Genomic DNA, 13330 nt, shown 5'->3' with positions numbered 1-13330 from the left:
CAAAAACACACATGACTGGGGCATTTGTTTTGTATGTGTGTGTGTGTGTGTTCGTGTGTGTGTGTGTGTGTGTGTGTGTGTGTGTGTGTGTGTGTGTGGCAGCCACTTGTTAACGCTACACTGACCTGGATGACAACAAACATGAAGCTAATGGCTTAAAAGCAGGCAGCTTTCCCAGACAATTACCATCAAATCTATCCCTCAACATGCAATCTCATCTCCCCACTCCTTCCACTGTTGCTTCATCTCAGCCTAATTTCTTTTTCTCTCCGTCTCAGGTGCCCCGGGCCCCCATCAAGGTGATTTATTCCCCAGGCTGAGTCTGGGCATTGCTCCATCCCTCTCCTTGTCTCTCTCCCTGTCTCACAAGTTAGTATCACTTTATGAACGACTGAAAGGCTGGCTCTAAAAGCAGAGCTGGCCAGAGGCATAAACGAACTAAGTGCCTGCTTAGAGTCCCTTTGGCCACCAGAGGGCCCCCAAGAGAGCTTGAAATGTTTTTTGTGATATATTATTGTCAGTGGTAATCATACAAAATAGACTGGCGAGCAACTGACTGGTTTAATATCTTCCAGCTGCCTTATGCACACAGTGAAGGCCTGTTACTTTGAATACTATTTTGCAAATTAACACCAGACCTGTCTTTTGACTTAACAAACCATAAAAGAGTAAAAACATACCAGACTGAAGCTAGCTGGCTATAGGGTTGGGCGATATGAAAAAAACAATATTTAGATCTTTTTAGGCTATTCAGCTTGATATAACGGTATATCACTGACACAGGGGTGTTTTCAGGGGCACATGGGGGGGCATTAGCCACCCCTGAAATCTGATTGGCCATCCCAGTTGCCAGCCCATTATCCTCAAGTATGATTGGCTATCCGTCCAGTGAGAGGCAGGGCCTGAGCTGAACCAACTGTTGAACGATTATTTATAAATCTGCATTGTTTTCTTTTGTATGCAGCTTTGCAAGTTTAATTTACCTTATGGATCATTTTTCAACATTGGGTGATATAATAAATTCTAATAGTTTCCTTCCATTCCAAAAACAAGAACCATACACAAAACACTATATACAGCAAACAGCAGAATTAATAAAGAACAAATAAATTAATAAAAATAAAACAGTTCTTCATCAGTGGAATGTTGATGATGGGGCTAGAATGGAAGTACAATTTATTTCTGACTATCCAAGCAAGAGGATATGGGAAATTAAATTAATGCTTATCCAACTTGTGTATATGCACGTGTATGTGCGTGCACTCACACATGCTTCATGCCACCCTTGCACTTGTGCCACCTGAATAAAAAAAGTCTGGAAACTCCCCTGCACTGACAGGGACCATTTTACTACACAGTGAGTGATGCTACATGTACTGTTGACATTTTCAGCAAATCTTGATGGATTTGAATTATGCACCCACCAGACCTGTGTGTTACCGGCTGAGCCCTCTCCTTTAAGGAAGGTATTGTTGTGGGCAGCCTGTGTGACGGATGTCAAGAGGGGCGTGTTGTGAAAGTGAGCTGGCTAGTTAGCTGCTATGAGTCAGGTTAAAGATGATAATAAATTAGCCTAAAAGCAGGGGTCTTTTAGACGCTGTTTTGGAGCTGTAAGCCGTGGGTAGAGTAACAGATGTAATCAGATAATGGATCACAATTACTTGTAGCTGCTAATTAGCTTTGTTAGCTTTGCACAGACCACGTCTTTTGTGAAGTTTACAGGAAAATGCTGTGGTAATGTCACATAAACAGGGATTTTTAATTTCTTTCTTTTAAATCTGTCATTCATTTATTTTTTTGCACTGCCCCTAGATGAAAACTGATATGGAAGTTACAAAATGCACGCCAAGTTCCTTCATTAACTTTCCTTAAAAACAGGAATTCTTCTTGTTGCTGTCCGGAGGAAACAGTAGACTTAAACATGCTGACAGAAACAGCTTGTGATAATGAAAAGGAAAAAAGGTGTGAAAATGTTCATAAATTTTGAGAAAAACAGGAGAATTGTAATCCTGAGAGGAAATGGGGAGAGAGCAGTGGAAGAACAGGAGTCTCCTGGAAAAAAAATCGGGAGGGTTGACATGGACACTGGTGGCACTGAGGCTGTGGGGGCCCCCTCAAGTCAAATTCTACTTCAGGCCCCAAAAAGGCTTAGACCAGCCCTGTATAAAAGCCTCTCCTGCACTGAAAATAAAAGAAAAATGTACATTGTAAGCTTCCACTCCACCAACTGGCCTTGACTGTGAGGTGATGGGTGGGACTTTCACATCCAAACACGTGCTGACGTTTTCCACATAAATACCAGCAGTGCGTTTGGGCACAACTTGACCCTGTGAGTGACTCCTCATCAGCTCAGGAGCGCCTTTCTCAACGCTCAGAGCAGAAATTCCTGTGCTGGTTTTGACGATGGAATTCTGAACGTGCTGACATCAAGACGATGCCTCAAGATGAAAAATCAAGTGTGAGGTGGTTTCTCTTTCAAGCGACGAGGGAAGAGAGCGAGAGAGCTGATTCTGACCTCAGAGAAAGAGCACTTCTCCAAAAGCACATGAATCCTGCAGGAGACGCGCACCAGTGGAGAGGTTAGAGCGCACAGGAGCACACAGGTAGGCTGAATTTATAGAATGAAAACAATAAAAATTAAGTGACAGTTAAATTCTTGCTATTTTGATAAATATATGGCTCTAAAGAACAGTTATTTTATCACATTTAATTTTAGTCATTTATCCATGTTGTTTTGGAGCCTTAAAGTTTTATTTATTAAACGCTTGCGTGTGAACGCTTCAAACGGCTGTTATTACTGTGGGCTGTAGGTGTTCTAGTTTGTTGGGCAAAAATGTCAAGCCTCTTGCAGCTCGTGTTTGTGTTTTCAACAGCGCGCTGCGGGCTGCGCGTCACTCCCGTGTTTTGAGGCGCGGTTCAGTGAATCTGCACGTCACACCTTTTATTTGTGCAACACGTTTTCACTGCCCCGGGTTGCAGCTGACAGTTAGAGATTACTATTATTATTTTAGGTCAGCAGGTGAGGACATGAAGGCGGCTGCTGGCCACTGTCACCAGGACAGCATGAATTCATGATCAAGGTGCCTTTACTGTCAGTCCTCATGAATGCACTGTGGAATAAATTAGACCCTCACGACCTTGACATCCCACACAAAACACTGTTGAATCTGTTTGATGCACTCATGATTAGAATCTGACCGATATATCAGTTGACCAGTATTATTGCCCGATATTGCCTGTACGTTTTTTTTTTTTGACTGAGCATAATGTAGATTGTTTTTATATTATTTTACTTATAATTAGACTATTAAAATCAGTGAAAGTTTACTGTCTTAGTGCCCAGATTATTATCACAGTATTATATTGTACATTTAAATTATATTATTATTATTTATTTTCTTAAACTGTAAAATACCCCCCCCCCCCCCATGACATAGCTTTATCAAAAATGTATTTATGTATATATTCTGTATTAGGTATATTCTTTACTAAGGATATTGGCCGATATATTTATATTGTAATTTTTTTACTCCCTAATATCAGTATCAGTATCATCCTCAGAAACCCAGTATCAGTCGTGCCCTATAATTAAGGTATCATCGATAGAGCCTGGCCAATACTGGATTTTTGGTACTAATGCTCATAAAGATATTAGGGAGTAAAAACATTCTTCTATTGATATATCAGCTAATATTGCAATGGTCACACAAATGTGGTTATCAAACACTTGTGACAAACGCATGTAATGGAGGCAGGATATTTTACAGTTTAAGAGTAAACTTGATTGTGACATCAGATCACTGAAACCGTAAATTTTCACCAGTATTTTTTAAAACTTATAAAAGGACAAATAGAACAATACATATCTAAACTTGAATGAGAAAGGGTGAAATATACAAAAAAAGAAGAAATGCTGCCCACGATGCTCAAAAAAAGTTTTCAAATTGATGAATTCTGGAAAATATTTGCCGATACCAACATAGCTGCAATAAGCCAACGTTAAGCTGATAGCGTCATTAAATCAATATATCAGTCTGGCTCTCATCTTTCCAGTCCTTATAGACTGAAGTGCAGAATTATCTATAGAAAATAAATTGTTTTACCTCCATCAAATAAAAAATGTTTAGATTTCAATGTACTCTATAAGACAAATGTAACACTTTACATTTCCATAAAACAAAATGTCATGCTGCCTGTTCTGTTGCTTTACATTTTCTCAGCTTTAGCTAAAATCTGCTTTTATCAGAAGCTGTGTGAATACATGGATGCAGAAGAGCAAAGTCACAGCAAACATGCGTATCATCATGCAGTAAAGTCTTTCTCATTCCCTCCTGTAGAATCTTAATTAATTCTCAACACACATACCATCACATTTTGAAATATAGCATTAGAACATCATTAAATACCAGAATTAATACGCATTTTACACATAAGAATTGTACTGTTCTATGAATTTAATAACTTTTGTCTTCTGTTGACATCTTGTACATTTGTCACTGTAGTACTCTACCTCTTAAGGGTGTGGGCTACTTGCCACTTGGCTGCAGGTCTTCTGTTTCTGTCTCTGTTCCCCCATTATGGACATTTTATCTAATGGTAGTGACAATATTGGAACCTGTTTAACTAATGGCATCTTCTTCTAAAGTGCAGCTTAAGAGCAACGGCGCCTTGGCGACATGCCCAGACAATTCAGTGGAAAGTTTTTCTTCTCCCCTGTTCAACATGGGCATCTTTCCCACAGAGTCCCCACGTGTTATTGTGAATGTGTATCGTGCAAAAGGCAGACAAAACATAAAGTATCCCATATAATAATGGTACAGTGCAACACTTTTGTTTTTTCTTCCATTTTTGATGAGTTGAAGTACACACAAAAGGTTTATTTCTTTCCACAAATTTGTTTATTGTATTTGATTTGATTTGATTTGATTGGGTTATTCAACATTGTGCACTTATAAACATTAGTGTAAATGTGTCAGAGTTAGGAGGCAGGGGGTTATTTTTCATCTGTAGTCCCTGGACAGATGTTATGAAGTGAAAAAAAACAAAACAAAAAAAAAAAACATAGGGGTCCTTTCAGTGTGCCTCCATCAAGGTGGACAGACCTGATATATGCAAGTATCCTATTGAAAGTTCAGATAATGTACTCCTGAAATCCGTCACTTTTTATAGAAGTAAGACAATTTATTTTGCTGTTTTGGTATTGTCAGACCAGACTCCACTCTAAAAATAGGTGATTGATGGGAAGGACATATTTTTTCCACAGTAAAAACTTTAGTTCCACTATCACTGAGGCTCTTTTCTGATTCATGCTGATCTACAGGCACAATCAGCACACGTCATTTACTCCATTGGTATTTACATCCATTGGTACATCAGGTTAAGCTAGGTAGAGTAGAGTGGGTCATGACTTTGCTCTCCTGGGAAATAAATTTGGCATCTGTCGCCCTATAGCCAGAGTTCAGTTCCTAATAAATGTGGCCTTTGACCAGTCCAAGGCACACCAGTGAAATAATCAAGCTTTTTGATTAGCTGTACACCACACCTGACAGGTTGATTGATTATCTCGACAAAGGAGAATTGCTCACTAAGTCTGAGAAAAATGCACCTTTTATGTGCAAATAAGAAGTCTTAGATCTTTTACTTCAATTATAAATTGGAGCAAAAGCAAAAGCATTTTTATTTTGTTGAGTGTAAATTTGTGTCTGTCTTCTCTCATGAGGTTTTTCGTACTGTAATCCAGCACTCCCTCCTTCAACATGGATGGCAACAACTTGACATCAATATCTGAGAATGTCAGCATGTCTTCTACCAAGTCCTACCCCAGCTACACCCTCTCCAACAACCTCTCAGATGTAGCCGCACCAATGCCCTTCGATGTGGTCACTGCAGTCGTCTACACCATCGTCTTCATTGTGGGTCTTCTGGGTAACACGCTGGTAATCTATGTGGTGGTTCGCTATGCCAAGATGAAGACAGTAACCAACATGTACATCCTCAATTTGGCCTTGGCAGACGAACTGTACATCCTGGGAATTCCCTTCCTGGGGACTAATAGTGTGCTGTCCTACTGGCCATATGGGGGTTTCTTCTGCAAGGTGTGCATGACTGCTGACGCCATGAGCCAGTTTGCCTCCACCTTTTGCTTGACAGTGATGAGCATCGACCGCTACCTGGCTGTGGTTCATCCTATCCGCAGTGCCAAATGGCGGAAGCCACAGGTGGCCAAGGTTTTCAATACCATGGTGTGGATTGTGTCCTTCCTGATCGTGCTGCCGGTCACGATCTACGCAAATGTACAGGAGGATTTCAACACCTGCAACATAACCTGGCCTCAGCCGCAGGAACTGTGGTCCATCGTCTTCATCCTCTACACCTCCATCCTGAGCTTCTTTGGTCCTCTGGTTGTTATCTGCCTCTGCTACCTGCTCATTGTCATCAAGGTAATGAGACAAAATTGTCCAATTCAGTTTTTGTTCAGATCAGCACTCACACTAATATTTTAATCCACCATCTCACTTTCAGGTGAGGTCGGCGGGTGTGCGTGTAGGTGTGACTAAGCGGCGTAAGTCGGAGCGTAAGGTGACACGCATGGTGGTGATCATCGTGTTGGTGTTTGTGCTTTGCTGGCTGCCCTTCTTCACCACCAACATTGTCAACCTGATCCACATCATCCCCGAGAACAACACCACCATCTACTTCTTCCTGGTCATCCTCACCTACGTCAACTCCTGTGCCAACCCGTTCCTCTACGGCTTCCTCTCTGACAACTTCAAGAAGAGCTTCCAGAAGGTGCTCTGCATCCACAAACCAAATGGCGTTGGCACTACAGACAAGATGGGTGGTAGACAGAAGGCACCGACGGAAAACCAGCACCCTATTTTCACACCAAGAAATCACACACAGAATGGACAGATGCAGAGCATTCAGGTATTGCACAAACAGTCATGTAATTTCACATATCCTCTAACATTTTGCACCAGACATAGTTTAAAACTTCTGGTGCATTTAAAGGTCCAGGTGTGTAACATTTGCAGGGCATATTTGGAGGAATATGGCAGAAATGGAATAATTTATTCATAGGTATGTTTCACTATTGTATAATCATCTGAAAATAAGACTCATGTTTTATTTTTTTTGTTAAGTAAGCCATTTTTATCTACAGTGGGAACAGGTCCTCTTCTACAATGGTCTACTAAATCCTACACACTGGTCTTTTAAAAGTTTATGGTTGTATATTTTATATACGCTATAGGCATACATGTAAAAACCCAACTAGAGACAACAACTGAAAATTAGCAATAGCTTTAAACTCTCTGTGCAACACAAGAGTTTCATACTCTGCACTGGAACGATGGTTGGGTGAAGTCAACGGAATTGGCATATGATGATGTCTACAGTGATACCTGCCTTGGATGATGAAATCGTCATCATCAAAACTTAGTTACTTGTGTTTGGTTCTTAAGTTTGAAGAAAGTTAGCCGACTAGCTATATGACGAAGCTAAGCTAAGAAAATAATAGCACAAATAACAGTGGCATGATTGACGGAAACCAGTTGAAAATGAACACACAAAATGAACTCCTCAAGCAATTTAATTGAGTGTTTGCTTAACTAGGCAGGTTAATTAATGAAATAATAAACAGGACATGGAGACATAGTGGTAGTGCAATGACCAGCAACAATAGCCTATCCTTATTTTCTCTCCCACAAGTCAAAAACAGAATGGAACTTGTGTGTTGACCACCTAAGAAACTCATCAGTGGTCGACAACCATAGGTGATGGAGGGTGGCATTGTCCGTAGCTGTCTCTATCAAATAAATTCAAATGTTAAATAATTGGAAGAAAATTAATAAATATTTCTGTAAACAGGCTTGAAATTTTGAGTAGAGCCTGAATATAGCCCGACTCCTATATAGCTGCTTTAACATATAAAGCAGTAAATGAAATAAAGCAGATACCTGAAAGTACAAACACTTGTTTGAGGGGGAGAATGGGTTGGCTTCCATCGGCAAAACATCACCACAGCCCCCTGACAGGCACAACTTGGCCAAAAGTGCCAAAAGGCCCAGTTATTTAGGCCGACTTTCCGGTCCAAGCCTAACTCCAAGCCAAGCCAGAAGGCAATATTTTAATGTTATACCATAGAAAGGAGGTTGGGAACATGATTATCCTGCTCTATATAAATTTATATGGCAAACAATCTGGGAATTGATTTAAATTGAATTGATCTAACGCTTCCACAATCGACTTCTTAGACAAATCGTAGAAATTGCGGTGTCCTCTTACTTCTGTTTCCAGACTTCTGCATGTGCACAAGCACGATGAGAGCGCCCAGGGTACTGTCTCACCAAAGTCTCCCTTTCTTGGCTTCCAGAGATTAACCCTCAACTATAACAATAGCGTTTTCTGTAGTTAAGCTTGTCTTATTGTTTCCCTAATCTCTGTGTCTGTGTCTCTGTGGTATTGTTTCAACAGTCCGTCGACGTGGAGATTATTGGGGACGATGACAGCGAGCCTTCTGCCTCAAAAGTAGTGGTGAATGGCCAGCCATCACTATGAGTTTTCAAACTGACCCACAATGTACTAGTGGACCACTACACTTCTGGACATTGCATTGACTGATATTTACTGTCTTTATTGCTGATCCCGCCTCTCTCACTGGGACATTTGTGGGGAGGACCAGAGGAACAAAGTAGTGAAAGAAGACTCCACACAGCATTCACCACAGAGCTTGGCATTTTCTTTTGTTCTCTATGTCTTTGTACTTTAACTAGGTAGGCTGCATTGTACAAAGCATTAGTTCGTGTAATGATGTAGGATCTCAGTACAATACACAGTAATGAGACTTGGTGTAAACTGTCAAATAACTTTATTTAGACATTTAATTTGAAACACGCTGTGAGTGGAGAAACATTTTTTTCCCTCTAATTTCTGTTTATGTGATCCTGTTTCAGTAAGAAACTTTATTTTCTGATCACCTTTTGTTTTATTTGCTGCTGATGCTTTTTGCTATTAACTGCAAACTCAACACTTCCTCTATGTTTACCTGTCATCTTCATAAATTCAGTGTAATGTACATTTCACAGCATGCAGGACGTGTTGATATCATAGTGTGACATTTTTTGAAAATGTGCTTATTAGCAATCTTGCATAGAATGACATGAGAAGATTGATACCTCTCTCATATCTGTCTGTTAAATGTAATAGATAACATAGCTTAGCATGACGACTGAATACGGGGACACAACTAGCCTGGTTCTGTCTAAAAGTAACAAAAACCTAACAATAACAATAACCTCTGATAAAATAGCTAATTCTTGTTTTTATACTTTGTCTTTTGCACGGATTAACTAGAGATAGAACTGTGTTCAGTCTTAAGCCTTTCCCTTTTTGCTGTGTTCCAGTAACAACTGAACAAATTTGGTACCGCAGTCAACTTCCTCCTTTTCTTGTAAAAGGGACATATAAGGTCACATCCTAAGTTAGCTAATGTTAGCTTAATGCTAGCTAGCTAGCCAATGATTAGTGTCAATTAGCTCAATTAGTTAGTTATTGTTATGCTAATATTCATTTCAGTTAAGATGTGAATATGTGTTATTTTTACAGGTCCCCTAACAACGTCTTTTATTTTCATAATTTGGTTTCATTTTGAACATACTCCAGCCTCACACATATCTTAGTACAAGAAACAGGGAAGGAAAATGTTGACAAAGGTACCAAATTTGCTGAACTCTCATTGGAGCACAGGGTCAAAACGGGTGGGACTTAGGAGGGGTCAATTAGTGAGCTTAAGAGATGCTCATAGGGAAATTTTGTCACCTTTGGACAGGGACAGGCTACCACAGTGTTTCCCAACCCTGGTCCTCAAGGCACACTGCCCTGCATGTTTTAGATATTTCCCTGCTCCAACACACCAGATTCACATGATCAGCTCATCATCTAGCCTCTGCAGAAGCCTGATAACAACCTGATCATTTGAATCAGGTGTGTTGGAGCAGGGAAACATCTAAAACATGCAGGACAATGTGCCTTGATGACCAGGGTTGGGAAACACTGGGCTACCAATTTCCCCGTGTTTCCAGTCCTTATGCTAAGCTAAGGTTACGGACCTTTGGTCTGTTGCAATGAAATGAAATGAAATAGATTCTCTGATCCAGTGTGCATGCATTGATTATGCTATGTGTCAAAAATCCAAATTCATCTCTTCTCTTTCCTTCTAAAACATAAAAATAGTTTTTGATTACTCATCTTGAACTTGGGGACAGTTATATAAATGTTATATAAACTTATCCAATCACATACCTCACATTACTGAAGCTGAAGAAGTTCCAGCTTCCATTTTACTGAGACTTTAATTAGCATATCTATATTAGAGTGGTATCAGTCTTCTCATCTAACCTTCAGGTAGGAAGCAAATATGTGTATTGCTCGTGTATTGTTCCTTGACTAAGAGAAACTCAGGGCAATAGAAAAACTGAATTAGTGCTGTGGAAATGTGCATTTTGCTGAATTTACCATGTGAGTCATTATGGAACAGGTAATTTTATGTGTTTATTGTCAGTCTTTGAGTGAACCATAATCCTCCCAAATGTCCGACTTGGCCTCAGATGATGTATTGTCCACAATTTGGTGTCTTTTTCTGGCTAATTTTGCATTTATAACATCAGTTTTAGCAATCAGCTAGCCTATCAGCTATCAGATCAAACATTGTTTGGCAGGATGTGGGGTCAAAGTAATATTTACCCGTGCCTGCACCTGAACATGAATTTATTTTTTTACCTGTTCCACAACATTTTTGAGGGTCACCCATTGGGTACCCAACCTCTATCACATGATCCCCTCGTCCACGCCTGGTGGAGATAACTATATTAACAAATCACCTACTGATCATAGCGATTATTTATCTTTTGGCCTGCTGACTTTGATAAGCCTTTTGTGACGTCTTGACTTCAATGTTCCGAGCTGTGAAAAATGCCTTGAAATAGTACAGCTGTGTATCGATCTCTCGTGGATTTATCTCTGCTTTCTCATGTTGGAGTGGACGCCATCACGGTGACCCCTGCAGCACACGTTACCATACCCTGCCAGACTATCAGCTTTGACATTTGATGCCGACATTATTCGGAAGTTTCTGGACAACACTATAGCTTCTCCATCTTGTAACCTTGACGGACCTGTGGAGACGTGGATACCTCACAGGAGACAAGGGATTTATTTCTGCTAGAAACACTGTGAATTTTAAATGAATTGGTCATTTCAAGTTGAGTTTTCTGATGTCCCCACACTTTTAACAACTGTTAACTTAGTTGCTCTGTTAAATTAGCCTTCATGAATATTAATAAATGATCAAGTCTGCTTTGCATGTTCACCCTGCATTAAAACTACAGAGGGCTGCTGATATGTGCCTGCATGAAACAGGGCTGTTATGTGTACATCCATCCCATAAACAGAATGTTGATGTTTATTGTTGCTGTGATTTATCAATGTTATGGCAGATTTATGTGTCAGACTGAAGCACTTTATCGTTATTTCCAGTCGAAAGAGAACAGTGGCAGCTTTACGCTTGAATGTTAATGTCTCTCCACATGAACCAATTTCATATCTGGGATTTGTATAAATGGTGTTAAACTGGTTTTATTGCAAAAGCAGAGGGGACATGAAGAAGAAGCATCTTTTGTTTTCCTCAGGGCAGGTCATTGAAACAGGTTCGGGTGTATTATGTGACACGACTTTAGAACAATGGCTTGCAGCGAAAATAACAATTTACATAAAAGTCTGAAAAGCTCTCATCAGAGTGAAGGGGGGAAGTTCGAAGTTTCTCTCCAAGCTGACTTTTCATTTGCTGTTAATGGTGGTTGGGTTTTGTTTGTTTGTTTGTTTATTATGTCCCATCTTAATGATCAAGCAACTATTTCACTGTTACTTTAATAAATGCAACCATATCAAAACACAGTGAGGAATGCAAATTCTTTTAATATGGATTTTTTTTCAATTCTACCCTGAAAAACAAGCAGAGCTGCAGCTATCGATCGATTAGTTGTCAATGATTAAATTAATCAGCCACTATTCTGATGATTTATTAATCAGTTTGAGTCATTTTTCAAGAAAAAGAATTTTCTGATTTCAGCTTTTCAGATGTGAATATGTTCTGATTTCTTTACTTCTCTGTGACATGAAACTAAACTAGACATTTGAGAACGTCTTGGTCTTCGGGAAATAGTGAAATAGTGAACATTTTTCACCATTTTCCGACATTTTATAGACCAAACAACTAATCGATTAATGGAGAAAATAATCAACAGATTAACTGACAATGACAATACAATCCCTTATGAACGTTGAAAGCATTATTGGTCACTGACTCACTGTAAACTTGAAATGAAATGTCTCCATATTCTGTATGGAAACTAGACAGGGACCACTCTTAAATGGTTTCTGCATCCTGGGGGATGCAGTCATTTGACAGGCTGAGGGAGGGGGCCTCTTTAAGTTGGTGAACTTTACTGGGATGGTCAAGTACTCAGGTCACGTGACTTCATGACGACATTGAAAAATATGCTCACAATTTAGCAGATATTATCAGATTAAAGAAAGCGTCTGGCAGTTGTGGTGGCATTGCAGTAGGTGCTTCACCAGCTTTTGTCTGGCAGGGATCTGTACAGGTACTGTGTTTTTTTGTTTTTTGTTTTTTTTTTAAATGGGAAAATGCTTCATTTGAGCATTAAAAAAATTGAGGCCAGGTCAACTTTGATTTGCAGTGCTTCGCATTTAGCACAATGTCAAACTTCAGTTTCTGGCTTCATGTCGTGTGGCCAGCTTACATTGAAAATGACATGTTGCCTGATGCTTTGTTGCTTGCTCATCCTGGCTTTCTTCCCGCGGCGCAGTCAGGTTGGACTGGGCTATGACCGCCTCAAGGTCTGCTGAATACATCAAGTCCCTGTGCTCCACACATTAATGAGTGTGACTCTATATGTCATCTATCATATACCTGTATATATGCATCTTATTTCACCATCCAACCAATGTTTGCTGGAATTTAGCTTTAGCATCAGTCTTTTACCATTAATGTTATGTTATGTACACAGCCGTTAAGTAACTTACTAACTACATATTTCAGAGCCTTTAACAGGGTTCTTATTTTAAAATGTGTCACATGGAAACATTAAACAAATCAGCTGATGCAAGGAGCCTAGCCTACAGTCATCATTTCAGAAAAAAAATGCTGCAAATTTTTATGTTAAATTTGTCTCTGTCACTGTAAACTATTTTCTTTTTGAAGTTGAAACCTGGAGAACTACTTTAGAATCTACCAGAACAACTTTCTTGT

General features: G+C 39.7%; 1 protein-coding gene across 2 annotated transcripts; it reads left to right on the top strand.

The window, feature by feature from the left end:
* The first annotated feature begins 2402 nt into the window (after positions 1–2402).
* Positions 2403–9075, top strand: LOC146310057 (somatostatin receptor type 5-like). 2 transcript variants are annotated; one of them, XM_084743756.1, is made up of 4 exons: positions 2403–2603; positions 5741–6440; positions 6523–6927; positions 8476–9075. In XM_084743756.1, the coding sequence occupies exons 2-4, from the start codon at positions 5757–5759 to the stop codon at positions 8557–8559; spliced, it is 1173 nt and encodes a 390-aa protein (XP_084599882.1). In that variant the 5' UTR covers positions 2403–2603; positions 5741–5756; the 3' UTR covers positions 8560–9075. The 2 variants fall into 2 exon arrangements, with proteins under 2 accessions (XP_084599882.1, XP_084599883.1); XM_084743757.1 differs by lacking the exon at positions 2403–2603 and having other exon boundaries at positions 5724–6440.
* The last annotated feature ends 4255 nt before the right edge of the window (positions 9076–13330 follow it).

The sequence above is a fragment of the Lutjanus erythropterus genome, chromosome 19 (genome assembly GCF_056507025.1).
Source record: "Lutjanus erythropterus isolate fLutEry1 chromosome 19, fLutEry1.hap2, whole genome shotgun sequence".
NCBI lineage: Eukaryota > Metazoa > Chordata > Actinopteri > Lutjaniformes > Lutjanidae > Lutjanus > Lutjanus erythropterus.
The sequence above is the reverse complement of the archived record's forward strand: the minus strand, read 5'-3'. Positions and strand labels throughout refer to the sequence as shown.